The sequence below is a fragment of the Channa argus genome, chromosome 14, assembly GCF_033026475.1.
Source record: "Channa argus isolate prfri chromosome 14, Channa argus male v1.0, whole genome shotgun sequence".
Taxonomy (NCBI): Eukaryota; Metazoa; Chordata; class Actinopteri; order Anabantiformes; family Channidae; genus Channa; species Channa argus.
Window position 1 is genome coordinate 17,830,275 of NC_090210.1, and position 18,645 is coordinate 17,848,919.

General features: G+C 35.9%; 1 protein-coding gene across 1 annotated transcript in view; it reads right to left on the minus strand.

Annotated features, from left to right (window-relative positions):
- Positions 1-18,645, minus strand: part of LOC137098934 (dynein axonemal heavy chain 8-like) — a 42,813-nt gene that overhangs the window by 14,237 nt on the left and 9,931 nt on the right. The window contains exons 12-49 of the mRNA XM_067475690.1: positions 18,424-18,570; positions 18,124-18,321; positions 17,911-17,987; positions 17,708-17,807; positions 17,449-17,568; positions 17,228-17,363; positions 16,894-17,081; positions 16,727-16,807; positions 16,255-16,371; positions 15,859-15,978; positions 15,530-15,661; positions 15,344-15,447; positions 15,174-15,252; positions 14,145-14,268; positions 13,716-13,888; positions 13,497-13,623; positions 8,800-9,035; positions 8,309-8,413; positions 8,100-8,213; positions 7,927-7,989; positions 7,383-7,483; positions 7,120-7,257; positions 6,780-7,020; positions 6,483-6,682; positions 5,426-5,579; positions 5,175-5,338; positions 4,480-4,582; positions 4,105-4,209; positions 3,691-3,852; positions 3,047-3,271; positions 2,778-2,950; positions 2,329-2,507; positions 2,063-2,250; positions 1,876-1,962; positions 1,676-1,783; positions 1,455-1,589; positions 1,193-1,354; positions 867-1,113 (exon numbers count right to left, since the gene is read on the minus strand). Coding sequence (XP_067331791.1) covers positions 867-1,113; positions 1,193-1,354; positions 1,455-1,589; positions 1,676-1,783; positions 1,876-1,962; positions 2,063-2,250; positions 2,329-2,507; positions 2,778-2,950; positions 3,047-3,271; positions 3,691-3,852; positions 4,105-4,209; positions 4,480-4,582; positions 5,175-5,338; positions 5,426-5,579; positions 6,483-6,682; positions 6,780-7,020; positions 7,120-7,257; positions 7,383-7,483; positions 7,927-7,989; positions 8,100-8,213; positions 8,309-8,413; positions 8,800-9,035; positions 13,497-13,623; positions 13,716-13,888; positions 14,145-14,268; positions 15,174-15,252; positions 15,344-15,447; positions 15,530-15,661; positions 15,859-15,978; positions 16,255-16,371; positions 16,727-16,807; positions 16,894-17,081; positions 17,228-17,363; positions 17,449-17,568; positions 17,708-17,807; positions 17,911-17,987; positions 18,124-18,321; positions 18,424-18,570 — 5,413 coding nt within the window. The remainder of the gene's footprint in view (positions 1-866; positions 1,114-1,192; positions 1,355-1,454; positions 1,590-1,675; positions 1,784-1,875; positions 1,963-2,062; positions 2,251-2,328; positions 2,508-2,777; positions 2,951-3,046; positions 3,272-3,690; positions 3,853-4,104; positions 4,210-4,479; positions 4,583-5,174; positions 5,339-5,425; positions 5,580-6,482; positions 6,683-6,779; positions 7,021-7,119; positions 7,258-7,382; positions 7,484-7,926; positions 7,990-8,099; positions 8,214-8,308; positions 8,414-8,799; positions 9,036-13,496; positions 13,624-13,715; positions 13,889-14,144; positions 14,269-15,173; positions 15,253-15,343; positions 15,448-15,529; positions 15,662-15,858; positions 15,979-16,254; positions 16,372-16,726; positions 16,808-16,893; positions 17,082-17,227; positions 17,364-17,448; positions 17,569-17,707; positions 17,808-17,910; positions 17,988-18,123; positions 18,322-18,423; positions 18,571-18,645) is intronic.

An 18,645-nucleotide genomic window follows, 5' to 3' on the forward strand; every position in this document is an offset into this window, starting at 1 on the left:
GAAAGTTGGTTAGGGGACCCAGGTACCTGATTATATATAGATGATATTTGTTTTATTTTTGAAAAGGTCTGAACAATGTCAATATGTGTCAGCTATGTCAGCTACTTTAGTGTTACATCCAAAGTAAAAGCTTGTATAATTTTATTTCAATGTGTATTTGTATTGTTACTGCCATCTAGCGAATTTTATTGTGAAGGGCATGGGATGCATGCACTTTGAGGCTGACATATTGATGTCAGTTCAAAATAAAAAGTGAGCAGTGTTCCCACTAAAATGTTTTTCAGCAGCTTTGCTGTTGTAAGCGATGATTAGTTGCAGTTTATAAAAAAGTAAACTGTAACTGGATAGTTTAGTCAACACAGTCCATCTGTGAGATCACTGACTCTGATTCATCACCATGGCTGTGGCTACCCCTAAAAGGGAACAGCCAAAACAAAGAGAAAAAGACTTCTCAGTAGCTCTAAATCTCTAAAATGAGATTACAACAGTTAAAATAACAGCATGTTAGATCACTTAACTGACTCACTACTACTTACTACTCCTTACTTCCTACTACTCCTACCGTTGATTTGACAGGGCAATGTTTTTAATTAGTCATTTATTTCCAGTAACCTCTGATTTTCTCTGTGCACCATGCCCACCAGCCCATGCTTATAGCCTTCTATCTTAACAACAAAGGGTATGTTTGTTGTAAGTGCCTGCGTAGCATGAGTGGGTGTTGAAATAAGTGATATTTTGTGCTCCCTGCTCTACATCTGTGAGCTGAAATTCTTGTGGTAAAATGATTCAATTACTAAGATGACATGAAGAAGACCTACCTAGTCATAACCTTTGTTTGAATCTGCACTAAACCTTGTGTTACAAACCTTTCTTGGCTTTAAGTGTTCTCCTCCAAAGCGTAGAAAAAATGCCATCAGTCCAGTCACTAGTGGCTGCATCAAGGCGACCGAACATCTGTGGCGCAGTGATTGCTTTAGGGTTCATGCGCATCTCCCTGTGTGGAGTTCCACATTCGGTCAAAGCTCTCATTAGAATGTTGATAACCATTGTCTTGCCAGCTCCACTTGGACCCAGAGTCATCAGGCCATGGCGCACTCGTGAAGCTTCATAGAGCTGTAATTAAGAGTAATGTATCACTTTTTCACAGAATAATCGCTTAGTAATACACAATACACATAATTCTTTCAGATACCTGAACCAGCTTAAGGTTCCATGGGGGGTGGTTAACAATACCAGCAAGCTCAACTTGATGTGCTACAGCAACTTGAAGTTCAACATATGAGCTTCCATCCAACTGAATACCAGGGAAAAGGTCATTGATCAAACTAAGAAAGAGGGGCTCATCCTCATCCACCTAATACAGACACAAAGTTTCACAAACAACTGTTTAGTGTTTGCACGCAAAATATTGTAATTGAAAAATGTATACATGACAGCCAACAATGCTCATATACCAGTTTAGAAAGATTCATATCACGCAGCACTCTCATGACAATGCCTGACTCTGCGTCATCAGGTCGTGCTCTCTTACTGGCCCCTAGTGTTCTTAACACAGACAGGATGTTCCTCAGACCAAAATCATAGTGCACCTGACAAACAACATAGGTTTTACTTCATGTCAGTAAGTTAATAATCATTTAAATCAGCAAATAAGCCATGGTGACAATATTATTACCTGTTTTGTAAGTTGTTCTTCACATAGTTTATAAAGGACAAAGAATTTCTGGGCTAAGATAATGTTCTCATTGAATCCACAACTAGCTAGTTTGACTCTCATGATGATCTGCAAAAGTGAATACAGTGGAGAAGTGACTCAATTAAAACAAGAGTCAAAGAAAAAAATATTACTTTAAAGCACAAAAACCCTGTACCCACCTGCCGATCTGGTACCATCATAGAAACTGTCCTGAACTGGACTTTTAAATTCTCAGGAAGTTCCTGACGACCTGCATATCCAGGGTTCTAGACATGGAATGGTAATGTTATTCAGTGCTTTTTTAATGTTTTCTTTCGAGATTGAATGCACCTTCTAATAGAATTCTTGCACATTTGTGTATCCTACCATAGTGATAAAGAGGCCAAACTCTGGATTCAGATCCACGCAGTCTCCATCAGTAAAGATAAAAGTGCTTTTGTGTTTCTTGCGTGCTTGCAGAACAATGTAGATCTGCTGAGCAGCAACAGAAAGCACTGGCAGGTCAATTCTGTTGAACTCATCAAAGCAGCCCCAGGACCCTGACTGGGCAAGGCCTGAGAAAGGAAGACATTATGAAATAACTGAAATTGCACACCACACTACATGTTGAATCATTTCATTGACAAAAATACCTTTGTATATTCTGCCAAGTCCTCTGAAATCCATCTGGTCTGAGCAGTTGAATACCACCACATATTTACCAAGGCAGCGCCCCATGTCTTTAGTAGTTTCAGTCTTCCCTGTGCCAGCAGGCCCTGCAGGGGCTCCTCCCATGCTCATGCCTAGAGCCTGGGCCAGTGTGATGTAACACCTACAGTGGCAAGAAAAATAAGGGTTTGCAATTGTCGTTTTCTGCATAAATTGGTCATGTGACCTGCTCTTCATCTGGAAATATTGTGTTTGTTAATAGTCACTTTGGTTTAGATCAGATCACATTTCATGACCAATTTATGCAGAAAACTAGGAAATTGCATACAGTTACATTACTTTTTCTTGTGACCGTATAGATAAAAAGAAATTCACTGATTCAACTTAGAAAATGGCAACTATTTGAATCTAAATCTATTTTCTCTTCTCTTGCCTGTCAGTTAAAGGGGTTATGACCAGACGATCAGTACAGCCTAAAAACTCATTCTGATAAATGAAGTCGACATTTGTGATAGACACTAAAACTTTATCCAGGTCCTCCTTGAAGTAAAATCTGCTCTGCTTCAGCCACTCAAAGTCATTGATAGATTTTATATGCTTTTTTACCTGGAAAGAAAGAAGAACATAAATCGGAATATGTAACCTAGATGACAATACCTGTTATAATAATCCAGTATAAACAGAGATTTTATAACAACATACCAGGTCATTGAATATATCACTCTGGTGGACGTGAATTGTGACAAGCGTCTCATATTTTACTCTGTCAAACTTGCTCAGGTCATACGTAGTTTGTTTAATGAGAATACTCAGTAGATTTAGGAAATTCTTTTTTGTAAGTGGCATGATCTCCCTGTCATATTCAGACTGTTGTAGTGCCTCTTCTGCATCTCTTGTCCAGAGCATCTGTATTCCTAGCAAGCCCACCTAAAAAAAGTAAGAACAAAACTGTGTAAAATGATGCACAGCATACAATAAACAACCAAACTGAATCAATGTCTCAATGTCTGAGCTAATTGTAGGGATCCAAACCAGTGAGGTTTGAAACATTTTCCCTCCCAAAATAATGACAATAAGCAATACATGGCACCCAGGCTCTCTAGTAATACTGGAAGCCACTAGCACAGTTTTTTGTTTCACAATAGCTGTTAAAGGGTTATTGCTGCCAAAGGTGTTTTAACCGGTTATTAATACACTGTTGCCATTAATATTTCCACCATCACTTTGTATTTGTTTGTATTTCAAGTTAGCTCTAATCCACACCTCCATTCCCGTTGCATTAACTGGACTCCAGATTTGCTAACAACCTATGAAATATTTAAACAGTCAGACCACCGTTTGCTGACCTGTGCTTGAAACTTGTTGAGGAACATCAGAAGATCGAAGTCTTCATCGTTGATCTCTATATTAGAAGCTTTGATAACAGAGTGTAATGATGACTGCTGCTGTAACAATAGCTCACCAAGCCAGATCTCCACTGGACCCTGAGCCATGACAGGACTGTCCAGCTAAAACCACAAACACACTTTTACTGTTAACTGTACATGTGATACTCAAGAACAATTTAAGGTGACATTAAATTAAAAACTTGTAACACACTCATGCAATATAAAGCCTGGTAAATAATTCAACAACCCAACAATATATAATGTAATTGAAATCGGTTCCTTTTGAGCCAGCTGTTATTACTTATATTTTGCAAATGTAGATTTACACAAAGGTTTATAGTTGTAAAATGCAATTAGCATGACTGTACACACCGGCAGTTTCTCTTTCTCTTGTGAAATAACAGCCAAAATCTTGTCATAGTCTGTTGAATGAAACTCCACTTCATTGACATTGTCAAACACTCCAAGAAGATGTGGCTGAAAATATATAAATATATATTTTATGCAAATATTTTTTTTATTTATATAGTAATATATAAATGAAAAAAAACAATGAATATTTTTGCTTTGATAGCTATACCAATCAGAACATTAAAAAAGTAAATGTTAATTAAAAGTCTCCCACAACGTTGAGTCATTTAGAATTGTATTATTACCTGGGTCACCTAAAAACAACTCTCTAGCACTAGTTTCCTTCTTTCACTTTACAGATTCATTAAAGCGATTTTATAATGATATTGTTCTAACCTGAATTGTGTGAGAATCACTGGCTTGGCCAAGAATTTCCAATAGGGCTGGATCTGACACAAAGAAGAATCGTGGGAACAGAAGCCTCTTTTTCTCAAGGTATCTGATGAAGGAGATGACATGTAAACATTATGTCTATCATCTATACAGATACAATTAAAGCAGTTTCTTTTCTTTTTGGTCAAAAAACAAAATAATTTGAATAAATTAACATGAATTACAAAAGCTCTCTTCAAGATCTATTGTTTTCTTCTCATAACAACATCGTTATTAACAGAAAGAGTGTGATGTTGTTCAACTAACAAATTATATTTACCTATCAACAATCAATTATTCAATCACAGGACTAAAAATCACTTTATGTTTGCATCTGTCTTTAACATTTTGTTTAATAAATCGCTGACTTTAGGCTATAAAACAAAATCACTCAGCATTTAAAAATGTGCTCATGTGCATCCGGTTTTTTGTATAAGTTTGTGTTCACCTGTTTTGAATGTATTTTTCTGACTGTTTACTGGAGTAATTAAAATTTTGTTAATTTTATCTATTTTATGTGTCTTAATATAAAATACTAAAGGCGCAATTTGTAAGAAAATGGGGTGGTAATATGGGCTAAGATGCATTAGAAACATTTTTGTACTAGTGATGTGTCTAATGAAAAGTAATCACATAAAAGGCTGTTTCCAAAATTTTACCCGGCAAGAGATTTTTGACAGAATTCCAGCTGTTTCTGAAGATCTGGTAGGAGTTCTACTAGAGTTGGATCACCCACACAGCACTCCACCACATTTCTGAACTTTTGGGCTCGTTCCATGATCTTGATCCAGGACTTGTCAATATTCTGAAAACGCTTTGCTTCCTACATTGGGAAATATTAGGAACTTTAGTGGTAACTCGTATAACACGCACGAAACTAACTGAATTAATCCTAAATAATATATTGTACCTGTGGTAGGTCTTTGGCAATATCACCTCCAACAAACACAGCCTCCAAATAGATCCACAGGTTTTGCACAATCATCCATTGTTCAATGACTTCTGATGATGTTGAAAGCTTGAAGACCCAATCTTGGATCTCTGCTTTGTAAAAGACACTGTACCTGTAATATGCAGACAACAGCAAATATGCAAGATATTATTTGGACGTCATGTCTAAAACCATGTCTTGAATTAACAAACAAGTATCAATATTTTCTTTGTGAATCATCAGTTAAAGTCTAACCAGTCGAGTATTCTCTAGTGTCTTTGCTTTTTATGCCACAATTTCATTAAATACAAAAACAATAAGACGTGTAAAACGTAAATAAAAACTGAATCCAATGATTTGCAAATCTCATCAACCCATATTTTATTCACAATGGAAAATAAACAACATATCTGATGTTTTAACTGAGACATTTTACCATTTCATGGAAAATCTTAGCTAATTTTGAATTTGATGGCAGCAACATGTGTCAAAAATGTGGACAACAAAACGCTGGAAAAGTAACTGCTACAAATCCAAAACAAATGGATGGGCATTTGACAGCTAAGAGCTTAACTGGCAACAGGTCAGAAACATGACAGGGTATAAAAGGAGCTTGGCAGAGGTCCATCAATCTGTGACAAACTCTACCAAAAAATGTCTCAGTTTCAACATCTGATATGTTGTTTCTGTTATATTGTGATTAAATCATGCTTTCATGAGGTCTGCAAATCATTGCATTTAGTTTTTATTTACATTTTACACATCCTTCCAACATTTTTAGGAATTGGGGTTGTATTTGGTGTAAAATAACAATCTTTGTCACTTTACAAACAATAAAATTATGGTGGATTTCTGTTCTGAGCTTACTCAAATCTGACAAATCCAACCACTGAACTGTTTCTTGAGAAGTTCTCTTCATTGACAACAATCATTATGCAACAGCGAATGTGTTTTCAAAGGTGCAATTTGGAAAGTAAAAGGTACTTTTTTAAGTCCACCAAATAAACATTTTCAGTAATTGTTTACTCTGTTTTACCTGTTGCTCAGCAGTGAACCCAACACCATTAGACTGTCCTCGAGAAAACCTAAAATCTCTGTTGTCTCAGATCCTTTTAACATCAGTTCTCCTCTGTTTTTGAACTTATTCAAGCTCAGGACCTGACCAGACCACACTTCTTTCACTTGTGACAACTTGGCTTCAATATCTTTCTCTTTCACAGCTGATATGCAGATATCCTACAAATGCAGATTGTCAAGTATAGAAGGTTTAATTAAAGAATAACATTATATAACATAAAAACTGTCAAAGGTTGTGAACACAATGCCAGCAAACCTCGATATCATCCTTGTGCTTCAACAATGGGGCTTCCATAATGTTCTGGAGTGTAAAGGTCTTTGACTCCACCTCAAATTTGTGCCCAGTAAGGTCTGCAATCTGGCCCCAGTGTCTTCTCATCATAGATTTGTTTGCCATCATCTCAAGTAAAGGGCATGATTCACTGAAATCATCAATCCTCTTCTTCAGGTCGAGGTAAGCTTGCCAGTCCTTTAGTCCTTTCGGCAGCTTCCGGCACCTAATTGGTAAAAAAACCAGTGCAGTTGGCTCGTGCACGCGTGAGTGTGTGTAAGGGAGGGGGGGGTTAGGATTGATAGAATGGAAATACTTGAATTACCTGTTCTGAAATTCCAAAAGTTCTGCATTGATCTTCTCAATATCCACTTGTGTCCACAAAATGCCATAGTACCCTCTTATCTTACTCATGACTGCATTATATAAGCCATAGAGTTTCTGTAGCAGATCAAGCTCTTTTCTGTGTAATTGAGACATGAAATTCTAAATGCTTTAGGCAAAATACTGTACATCAGCAAACATTACATGATTAAAGATAATAAATAACCAGTATAGATAGAATTTTTAATTGAATGGTCAACACACTTTTTCTTTTGTAGACAGTCATATTCTGTAACTGGCAAGCCAAGAAGCTTCTCCCCTGAGGTGTATGTGTTGAAGTTTCGCCACAGTTCATCAAATCTAGTCTAATTTAAAAAAACAAAAGGTCTGTATCATATATATGCAGAAGGTTCTCACCATTTGAAAAAGATAAGATGATACATTTTCTTTCAATTAATTTTTTTTGCATGACAATCATTTCACATACAATTAAACACTGCAAGATAAATCAAAAGAAAAAAGTCACCATCAAAATCATCCCAAATGTGTGTATGTATAGATTAATGCTTGTTTTTATACAATATATGTATTTGAATCTTTGTTGCATGTTTTTGTTTGTTCTAGTTAGAAAACCTTTTGCTTTAATCAAGATTTTACAAGAAGTGTCTGAAAACAATTTAGTTGACCAAAAACCAAAAATTGTGACCAAACAAATGAGAAATGAACCGAACTGCAGATTTTTTGAACAGTTTCACTCAAACTATACAGAAGGCCAATTCAACTTGTTTGAGATAAGTGACAGTATTACCTGACAGATTTGGAGCTTGAGGCTGGCTTCTTGGGGAGCTATCCCTTCAACCATGGGGCCTTCCTAAAAAGCAATATCATATGAACCAATTTATTGATTAATTTAAATAAACTTATCTTACTTATTGGAAACTTCCAACACACATCGATGAAACAAAAACAACACAGACTTACTGTATCATACATCTTCAAAAATGCATCAACATCATTTTGAAATTTGAAAACACCATCAAGAAGGTTTTGTTTAAACTTGGGTTGCATACGAACAAGCTCATCTTGGACTGACCCCTAGAAGAACCACAAAAACAAAAAGCAGCTGACATGAAGAAAATCACACTTAAATCCGTACTTTATAAAAGCATAAATGTAATGATAATACTAACAGCTTTAGATTGAAGTTTTGTGAAGAAATGCCTTAGATTGTATACACCCTCTGCTTCTCTTTTGGTCACCTCTGCTTCATATTTTGTTAAAATTTCATAGGTGTCCTGTAAAATATATCATTGTAAAATAACATCAAACATCAACATCAACATAACATCAAATTACAGGATTAACTTATGAAGGACAAATAGTAGACAGTATGACTTTAAAAAGAGTCAAAGCAAAAAACATTTCTGAACCAACAATGAATGTTATTTTGATAAAAACACAAATTTAAGACTGCACAGCCAGTAATATACTCATACTCTTGTCAGACGCTCTCGATAAAATGCCTATATTTTATCCTTTCTTATACCTTTAGCCACACATTCTCACTAATATAGTGCCTTAAGTTTTTAATTTTTTTTAGTTTAGACACAGAATAAAAACCATTCCAATTATAGCTCAGACCTGAGCTAGATCCCTGAAAACCAATTATTGTTATGCATACCTCAATGGAAATCAACGTCATATCAATTTCTATTTCAGCATCCCGAAGATTACAGAGTGCTCCCATGACACAACGAACATCTTCTAGATTAGTCACAGGGTGGGATAGTTGTAAAAGGTATTTGTTTGAATGTATGCTTGTGTTAATCATTTTCTTTCTGAACTCCTCCTTCAGGTATTTGCACAAAAGTTTCTTCCAGGCTTTGGTCTCAGATTTCAGGGTGTTCTTCAATGGATCTGTATACAATTAAAAATCAATAATCAGTTTGCATTCTTTTCCTCTAACAAATGCATACATTTCATATACATAAGAACGTGTAAGCAGCCTCCATCTCACAACTAAAGTATTTCCTTTAAAATCAAATTGTTACACAGGTTTCTTCATTGTTGATCTCACAGCGCCACTTCCCTTTCCACTTTCCTTGATCAGTCATCCTTGTTACAAGGCTGTTCCTAAACACTTTGGAGATCCCTTTCTTATTAACTAGGGATATCGTTAGGACACAGTATCTGCAAAAGTTCCATTCTGATCAACTTCAGGATGTCAGAAATAAATCAAATTGGGTCAGAGTTTATGGAAGAGGAAAATTACTATGCCTGTGTTCACAGAGTTTATTGTAATGAAAGAAGGGTTATAAACAGTCCGAGATATTTATAGAATCTGACGTTACCAGCAGACAAAATGCAGCTGTTATGGACTCTAATTTTTCACACAGGGAATATTATTATTTTGCTGAATGTTATGATCTTAACCACACTGCTATTTGCCCCATAGAGACTATGTCTGCTCCACGACCAATTAAACTTTTTAAACCAACAATGAACACAAGGGGAGTTAATCATAAAAATCTAATACAAGTTAAGACTAATGCTCATACTGAACCAACACCCAAAACTATTAAATGTGGATTATTAAATATTAGATCTCTCTCTTCTAAATCTCTGTTAGTAAATGACTTAATAAATGATCATCAAATTGATTTACTTTGTCTCACTGAAACCTGGTTGCAGCAGGAAGAATATGTCAGTTTAAATGAGTCAACCCCCCCAAGTCATATTAATTATCATGTTCCTAGATGCACAGGCCGAGGTGGAGGAGTAGCAGCAATATTTCACTCTAGCTTATCAATAATTCCTAGACCTAAACATAGTTATAACTCATTTGAGAGTCTTACTCTTAGCCTTTCACACGCAAACTGGAAAACTCAAAAACCACTATTATTTGTTATCATGTACCGTCCTCCAGTCCCTTATTCAGAGTTTTTGATAGAATTTTCTGATTTTCTATCTGATTTAGTGCTTAGTACAGATAAAGTCATTATAGTGGGTGACTTTAACATCCATGTAGATGCTGACAGTAACTGCCTGAGCACTGCGTTTAATTCATTACTAGATTCAATTGGTTTTTCCCAAAATGTAAATAAACCCACTCACTGTTTTAGTCACACATTGGACCTTGTACTTACATATGGCATTGAAACTGATAATTTAATAGTATTTCCTCATAATTCTCTTCTGTCTGACCATTTTCTAATAACATTTGAATTTACAATAACGGACTATACAGCAGTTAGGAAAAAATTCCACTACAGCAGATGTTTATCTGAAAATGCTGTGAATATTTTTAAAGAAATTATCTCTTCATCTTTTTCACCACCATGTGTCAATACTATGGTGAGTAGCCATCTTACTCCTGTACAAATTGATTACTTAGTTGACGATTCTGCAGCCTCATTGCGTATGATACTAGATACAGTTGCCCCTCTGAAAAAAAAGGCAGTGAATCAGAGGAGCCGACCTCCATGGTACAATTCACAAATGCACAGCTTAAAGCAGGCGTCACGAAAATTAGAGAGGAAGTGGCGTTCCACTAATTTAGAAGAATCCCGGTTAGCCTGGAAAAACAGTTTAAAAATGTACAAAAAAGCTCTCCGTGATGCCAGAACAGCATATTATTCCGCACTAATAGAGGAAAACAAGAACAACCCCCGGTTTCTGTTCAGCACTGTAGCCAGGCTGACTAAGAGCCATAGTTCTGTTGAGCCTAGTATACCCTTAACTTTGAGCAGCAATGACTTTATGACTTTCTTTACTGATAAAATTGCAGCCATTAGGGAAAAGATTCACCAGATCCTCCCTACAAATATTACAGATAGATCTTCATGTACAACAGCTCTAGAATCCTCAATAAGGCCCCAATCCATCTTAGACTGTTTTTCACCCATAGATCTCACTGAGCTAAGTTCAACTATCGCCTCCTCAAAACTAACAACATGTCTTTTAGACCCTGTTCCAACCAAATTGCTTAAAGATGTTCTACCTTTAATAGACACTTTCATATTAGATTTGATTAACCTATCTTTAGAAACTGGCTATGTACCAAAGGCTTATAAAGTTGCTGTAATCAAACCATTACTTAAAAAACCCTGTCTTGATCCAGGTGATTTAGCCAACTATAGACCAATATCAAATCTCCCGTTTATCTCTAAAATCCTGGAAAAAGTAGTTGCAAAACAATTATGTGATCACCTTTACAGGAATAATTTGTATGAAGACTTTCAGTCAGGATATAGAGCTCATCACAGTACAGAAACAGCACTGGTAAAAGTCTCCAATGATCTTCTCCTCGCTTCAGATAACGAACTTGTGTCCGTACTCGTCTTACTAGACCTTAGTGCCGCATTTGACACCATTGACCACAACATTTTATTACAGAGACTAGAACATGGATTTGGGATTAAAGGAACCACATTACATTGGTTTAAATCTTATCTGTCAGACAGATTCCAACTTGTTCATGTTAATGATGACTCTTCTTTATGCACCAAAGTTAGCTATGGAGTTCCACAGGGCTCTGTGTTAGGACCAATACTTTTTAATCTGTACATGTCACCTTTAGGCAAAATTATTAGGAAACATTCCATAAACTTCCACTGCTATGCAGATGATACCCAGCTCTATTTATCTGTGAAACCAGAAGATACTAACCAATTAGTCAAACTTGAAGCATGTCTAAAAGACATAAAGACCTGGATGTCCTACAATTTCCTACTTCTAAATTCAGACAAAACTGAAATCATCCTCTTTGGGCCTAAAAACATGAGAAATATGCTGTCTAACAATATAGTTACTTTAGATGACATAACTTTGGCCTCCAGTACTGCGGTGAGGAACCTTGGAGTTATTTTTGACCAGGATTTGGCATTTACGTCACATATAAGACAAATCTCTAGAACAGCCTTCTTCCACCTACGGAACATTGCTAAAATTAGAAGCATCCTGTCTCAAAGTGATGCCGAAAAACTGGTCCATGCATTTGTTACTTCTAGGTTGGACTACTGTAATTCCCTACTTCTGGGGTGTCCTAATAACTCCCTAAAAAGCCTTCAATTAATCCAAAATGCTGCAGCAAGAGTGCTGACTGGATTAGGAAAGAGAGATTATATTTCACCTTCACTAGCTTCTCTTCATTGGCTTCCCATAAAATCTAGAATAGAGTTCAAAACCCTCCTCCTTACATACAAAGCTCTTAATGGTCAAGCTCCATCATATTTAAAAGATCTCATAGTTCTGTATCGCCCGATTAGACCACTTCGATCCCAAAATACAGGCCTACTTGTGGTTCCCAGAGTTTGCAAAAGTAGAATGGGAGGCAGAGCCTTTAGCTATCAAGCTCCTCTCCTGTGGAACCAGCTTCCAATCCAAATTCGGGGAGCAGACACCCTCTCTACTTTTAAGACTAGGCTTAAAACCTTCCTTTTTGATAAAGCTTATAGTTAAACTGCTCACTCAACCTGAACTAGCTTTTCTCTATACATTTACTTGTCACCACTGTATACCATTAATTCTATATCCTACAACCTGTACGATGCTTTGTTGTTGCTTTTTTGTTGTTTTGTTGTTGCTTTTTTGTTGTTGCTTTTCTTGTTGTTTTGTTGTTGCTTTTTGTTGTTGCTTTTCGTTGCTCTTTTCTTTTCTTTCTCCACTTTCCACTCACCCCAACCGGTCAAGGCAGATGGCCACCCACCCTGAGCCTGGTTCTGCTGGAGGTTTCTCCCATTAAAGGGAGTTTTTCCTCTCCACTGTTGCCTAGGGCTTGCTCAAGGGGGATTTGTTGGGTTGCTTCTACATACTTGTGTAGTCTGGACTTTATTCTGTAAAGTGCCTTGAGATGACTTTGTTGTAAATTGGCGCTATATAAATAAAGTTGAATTGAATTGAATTGAATTGAATTGAATTAAGGGGATGCAGAGTTTGGTGTCACAGCCATGTGAAAAATTACCCACTTATTTTGAGATGGCAGAAAGAGTCAAAGAAAAAAATGTGTTTTGATCAACATATTTAATTCACAATTAACTATTTTAAATGTTTCTTCATTTTTATTTAATTAATTCGGGACATGCAAACTTTTGCACTTTTTAAATTCATTTTAAAGATTATTTTACTATAACCTTTTTCTATTCATTCCTTGACCATTTGTTTTTATGTCGCTGCAGAATGATGCAGGGAGAGAGACAAGAAAAGAGATGGGAGAGGTATACACAGCTGATCCACATTGCAAACTGTCTGTATATAAAAAAATTGCAGTCTAAAGTGACTTATTTAGAATTCTACAAGGCACTTTGCTTTAGGTAAATGTTGTTGGAAATGCACTGACTTAGCCTGGTTGCTATTTAATATGCATTATGGCTGCCTTACCTGTTGAAAACTGAGTAGACCCTAAAACAATGATGGGTTTGATAACATCTATTTCTTGATCAACTGAATCGTAGTGCTGGAGTTCAGATTTGATTTGAATCAAGGATGGGTGTCTGTCCATAAATTCCTTTAAGAGGTTAAGACATTTAGAATGCTATTATAACCAAAAGACATACTTGTAGATAAGTCAAAAGATATATTAGGTTTTGTAAATCAAACCTTGACTTTGAGGTTTCGGTTCTCCTCCCAGATAAATTTGAAAGAACTGAACTGCTTCAGAACATTAGTAAATTGGTCCTTCTGAGAGCTGATCGATGTTTTCAGAATGACCACCAGTTTTTTGATGTCCTTGTGTTCAGCAACTCTGTAATAGAAGTTCTCTTTTTCTCCTCCTATTAAATCGTTGCAAATATGTAAAAACACAATTGCCAAAATATTAATATTGTGCAGTACACAACTTCAACTGACTTCGACCTTACCAGATGGCTGAATTTGTTATACATTGGACTATCACACACAAAAAAAAATTCAAATTCATTAACTTAACCTTAAGCCATACAGTATATTTTGGTGCAAATTAAGGAGAAATAATTGTTCAGTGTTTAGTTACTATCAGTAAGAGACATGTGTATGCTGACTGTGACTTACCTTTATTCTTCATGTCATCGTAACCACACTCCCGTTGCCATTCAATACTCTTGCTAACTTCCAGCACAAGGTTAATGAGATAATTTATTGCCTGCTGGATCTCATCTATAGTGGGAATCATTACCTGGTGACGACAAATAGCAATCACAGAAATGCAGGGTTGAACGAGACCTTTTTAGATCACTTTGTGTGCTATTTAAGAACTTTTTTATATCTATACGTGACAAAAACAATAGGAAGAAACGACAAGAAGTTTCCCAACCTGTACACAGCAATGGTTTTGTGCATGAACAGGTTATAAGCACCAATCTTTGCACAACCTCATTTTTTTGGTTAGTTAAAAAGATAATTTTTTTAAATTATAAGTACAAGAGCATGGTTCATATACCACGAGAACGTGAGCAGCAAACATTTTGTTAACTTGGTGGGGGCCCCTACACTTTGGTCAGCTGGCAGCTCTCCCTCAGCTTTACCTCTCTGCTCTCTTTCCCTGTCCATATGAATGCATTCAGTGAACATACAGACCACGTAAGTCATTTGCATTTCGTAAGCGCAAAATGTTCTTCAACGAACACATAATCGGTAACCTCCACGCTAGTATTTTTAGTGTCATTGGTCATTATTCCATAAGCCATTACTGACACTGTTAGCATACATTGCACACAATACCTGGCCTGGTTGGTTCCAAATCAGTTCTGCACCAGTTCACTCTGATTGAAATGACTTATTGATCATACATCGTACAAACGTCTAAATTATCACATAAATACAATAATTATTGTATAGCTGGCAACACTGTTTTTGGCACTACTTTGCCTAAACATTTTCCCCAAAACACATAAAAGCACAACTAGATAAAGCAATTGTAATGTTAACTTGACATTATATAATGTACTTAAGCATCACTTTTTATTGCCTGAAATTTAGACATTTAAATTGTAGACTTCTTAAGCAACCGAAAATAAAATGTGAAAGTAATTCTAAATTATCTTTCTTCCCTACAAGGAAATTGCTGTAGTCTGAACTTACCACGTTGGGTATGACCAGCTGGACTTCACCCTGTATTAATGGGGCCACTGCAGACTCAGGCCTTGCCTTCTGGTACGGACTAAAATTCCCATTTATTGATTTCAGTCTACAAGATATTCTCTTAAATACCTGCTTTTATACAATATTATAATAATGAGTCACATACTTACGTGCCAGAAATTCTCCTTTTCAGGGACTTCAAAGATAACCTTGTCATTTTGACCAATGCCTCTAATACCTTTGCAGTGAAGTATTCATGAATCCTTTTAAACTCCTAAAATTTGAACAAAGATTTATTACGTTTCCTGCAATAATGCATATATTGATGTAGGCTTTGGTGTTGTAAGCAAACATACCTTATCAAATTTGATTGCTCTATCTGCACATTCTAAATCAATAGCACGGAACACTTTACCAAGCTCCTTCACTGCGTCATTAGCATGTCTACATTTGTAGGACAAGGCTTTTGCCAACTCCTTACACTGATTCTAAAGAAAAAATAGAAAGATAATTTGATTGTTGAACTAGACAAAATTCACAACATCCATAATTTCTAATTAAAAAAGAGAAAATCTTAAATATTAAAGTGAGAATTGCTATAAATTATTATAACAGAACATTAATGGTTACTTCATATTTTATTTGGCAAATACAGTAAGCATTAAATGATAATCACAGTCTATACCTCGTTAAGGTCAATCAGGTGTTGCACTGAAGATGCACTATGTTCTGGCAGCTGAATGAGCACGGTTTCTGAGATGTCCTTGAGGGTTTCATCTATATGTATCTTACAAATATCCTGCAACTTAACAAAACAATATAAAACAAAAGTATCATGGCCCCTTGAGCAATAATATGTTTTAGATTACCCAATGGCATGCTGTGGAAGTTGTGATGATATTTACCGACATTCTTCTAATTGGAATAGCAATAAACATATTGATACATTTCAAATAACTTTCATTAATTACTCATTTTTTAAATACTTGCAACTCTACATTGCTATATATGTGACATCAGTGCAGCTTTGATATCGGAAAAGAACACAGTCTTTTCTTGGAGCTTATATCCAGTGTCATACCATCTTTACAAGGTGCTTAAGCTCAAACAAAGCATTTTCAACATTTTGTAAGAAGTTGTCCAGGAGGAAGGATGACCAGGTGAGCAGCACGGACCCAGGACGAAGTGCACTTTCCACCTTGCAAATAAACAGTTCAAATTTAGCAACTCTTAGGGCACTGATCGATGTAGAGATGAAAGACACATACAGTAGCATACAAATAAGTGGGTAAAGTGGTTGGGTGCCTGTTTACAACTCTATAATTACTGGCTTATCCCTCTTCCTACAGAAGGCACTGGTCATTTTAATGCAACCACGAAATAAGAACTTCCTTATGTGTTTAACAGCAAATAACATGAGATGAACTGGATGTTGCATTTTAGATTTATGATAATGTATGAAAATGTTTTTTCTTCGGCATTTGGCTTTTTTATTATTTGTTCTATGATTAAATATATTCATACATTTAAAAGGTCATTTAAAAGTAGCTTACATTTTTTATTTTTGAAGCAATTAAGCTGGTGAATTCTTCAGGTATGTTCTCACAAGTGAACTCATACTCTGCCAAAATGGTCTATGAGAAAAACAATTTAATAATGATACACAATAATACTTGTTTGGCAACACACTCGTTTATAAAATCTTCATGTTGTGGTTTACCTGTAGTTGAAGGCAATTAGCATTAAGATGGTTTTCAAGCTTGACTAGACGCAAAGCCTGCTTTGGAACCTCAAGACCCATCTTTAACAAACACTTAGCCTCCCGAATTACCTCGGTTACTTTAGGATCAAAGTTAACAACTAATTTTCCAGTCCTTGGGTGTCGAACCAGCAGTGTGACATTCAAGACTGATATGAAGCAGAAAAGGGAAAGAGTATATTTAACTGTCGATAAACTGATATTGATTGATAGAATATAAATCTAGTAACAGAATCCTAAGATGCCTTCTAACATATGGCAAGGTAACATGGCAAGGTAAATTCAAAGAACCAACCATAATCTAGTTTTTCCACTTCACCCTTCCATGCTTTGTGATAAACAGACTCAAACTCCACAAACACAGCTGCAGATTGGTTGTACATTGTGACAACCTCTTGTCCTTCAGGGCTACCCAGAATGTCAGCATGTTTCTGGTAAAGAAAACAGATGTATTCAACATTACATTACTGTATTTCAGTACAATTAGTTGCTATAATATGAGGATTTTAGCCTCACTTTAAAGCATGACATCGGTTCATCTATTTTTTTGTAGAGGTTCCTGACCCAACTAATCCTTCCAGCTACAGGAGGCATGTTTCTTGATAGAGGTGGAGAATCTTTCTGTTTGTCGTAAAGCTGCAAAGAAAATTTACACTGGTAACCTATTACTGTAATAAAAAATGTTCAATTCAATATCTGACAATACATTTTAACACTGAATTCATATTTATTCTTAGTATCTACTCAAAAATGTGGGCGCATGAAATTAGGATACCTTTTTCACAAACTCTACTTCTGAAGCATACTGCTGAAGAATAAGACCCAACTGGTTGGAGATCACCTTTTTTAGACAGGGAATGTTCAGCTTCTGAAAACTAGAGATATGATTTAGAATTTTCAACTTATTAACTCCAATTGTTCGACAAATAATTGCAATATTGAAAAATCTTTATATTATGGTACTATGCAATATTATACCTTTTTATTAAGCAAAGAGCTTGATGAGATGAGATGATGTTTGAAAAGGATGAACACATAAATGACCGTAACTGATGCTGTAAAGAGGATATAAAAACTTTATAAGATAACATCTACTACAGAAACAATAGTAAATATATAAGAGATAAGGAGATGATGGACAGTAACTGTACTACATGTTGCACATTTTACACAGCAACAAATTTTACATACCTCAATGTGGTTGACTTGAGCCATAAACTTAGCAAAATCATTTTGGAATTCAGCTGTCATTGGAGTCAACATATCATACTGCTTCCTTTTCAAGTTCATGGAAATAGTGTTGAACTGTCTGGCCAGAGACTCAATGCCCATAATGTTTGATTTGCCAAGAGATTCGAACGTCTTGAACACTGTGATTATTTCCATAATCTAAAAAAGCAAATATTTTGTTATTATTGTTATTGTTCCTATGCTAATATTCCTTAATGGCAAGAGTGGATTTAACATTTAAAAGAGTAATATGGACTGCACCTTTTCCAGTTGTTTACAGAACCCCTCAAACTTGGAAAAAATCTGAATCTCAGAAACTTCAAAGGAAAACTTTCCAGGCCTCTCCATTGTTTGTTTCTTTGTTTTCTGGAAGCAAGACTGATACTCCTCATACAGAGAGATGCAGTCCTGCCAAAGATTATGGATAAACGAATGACCACAATAAATGATTAAAGTACCACGCTGTAGAAATGATACCACACA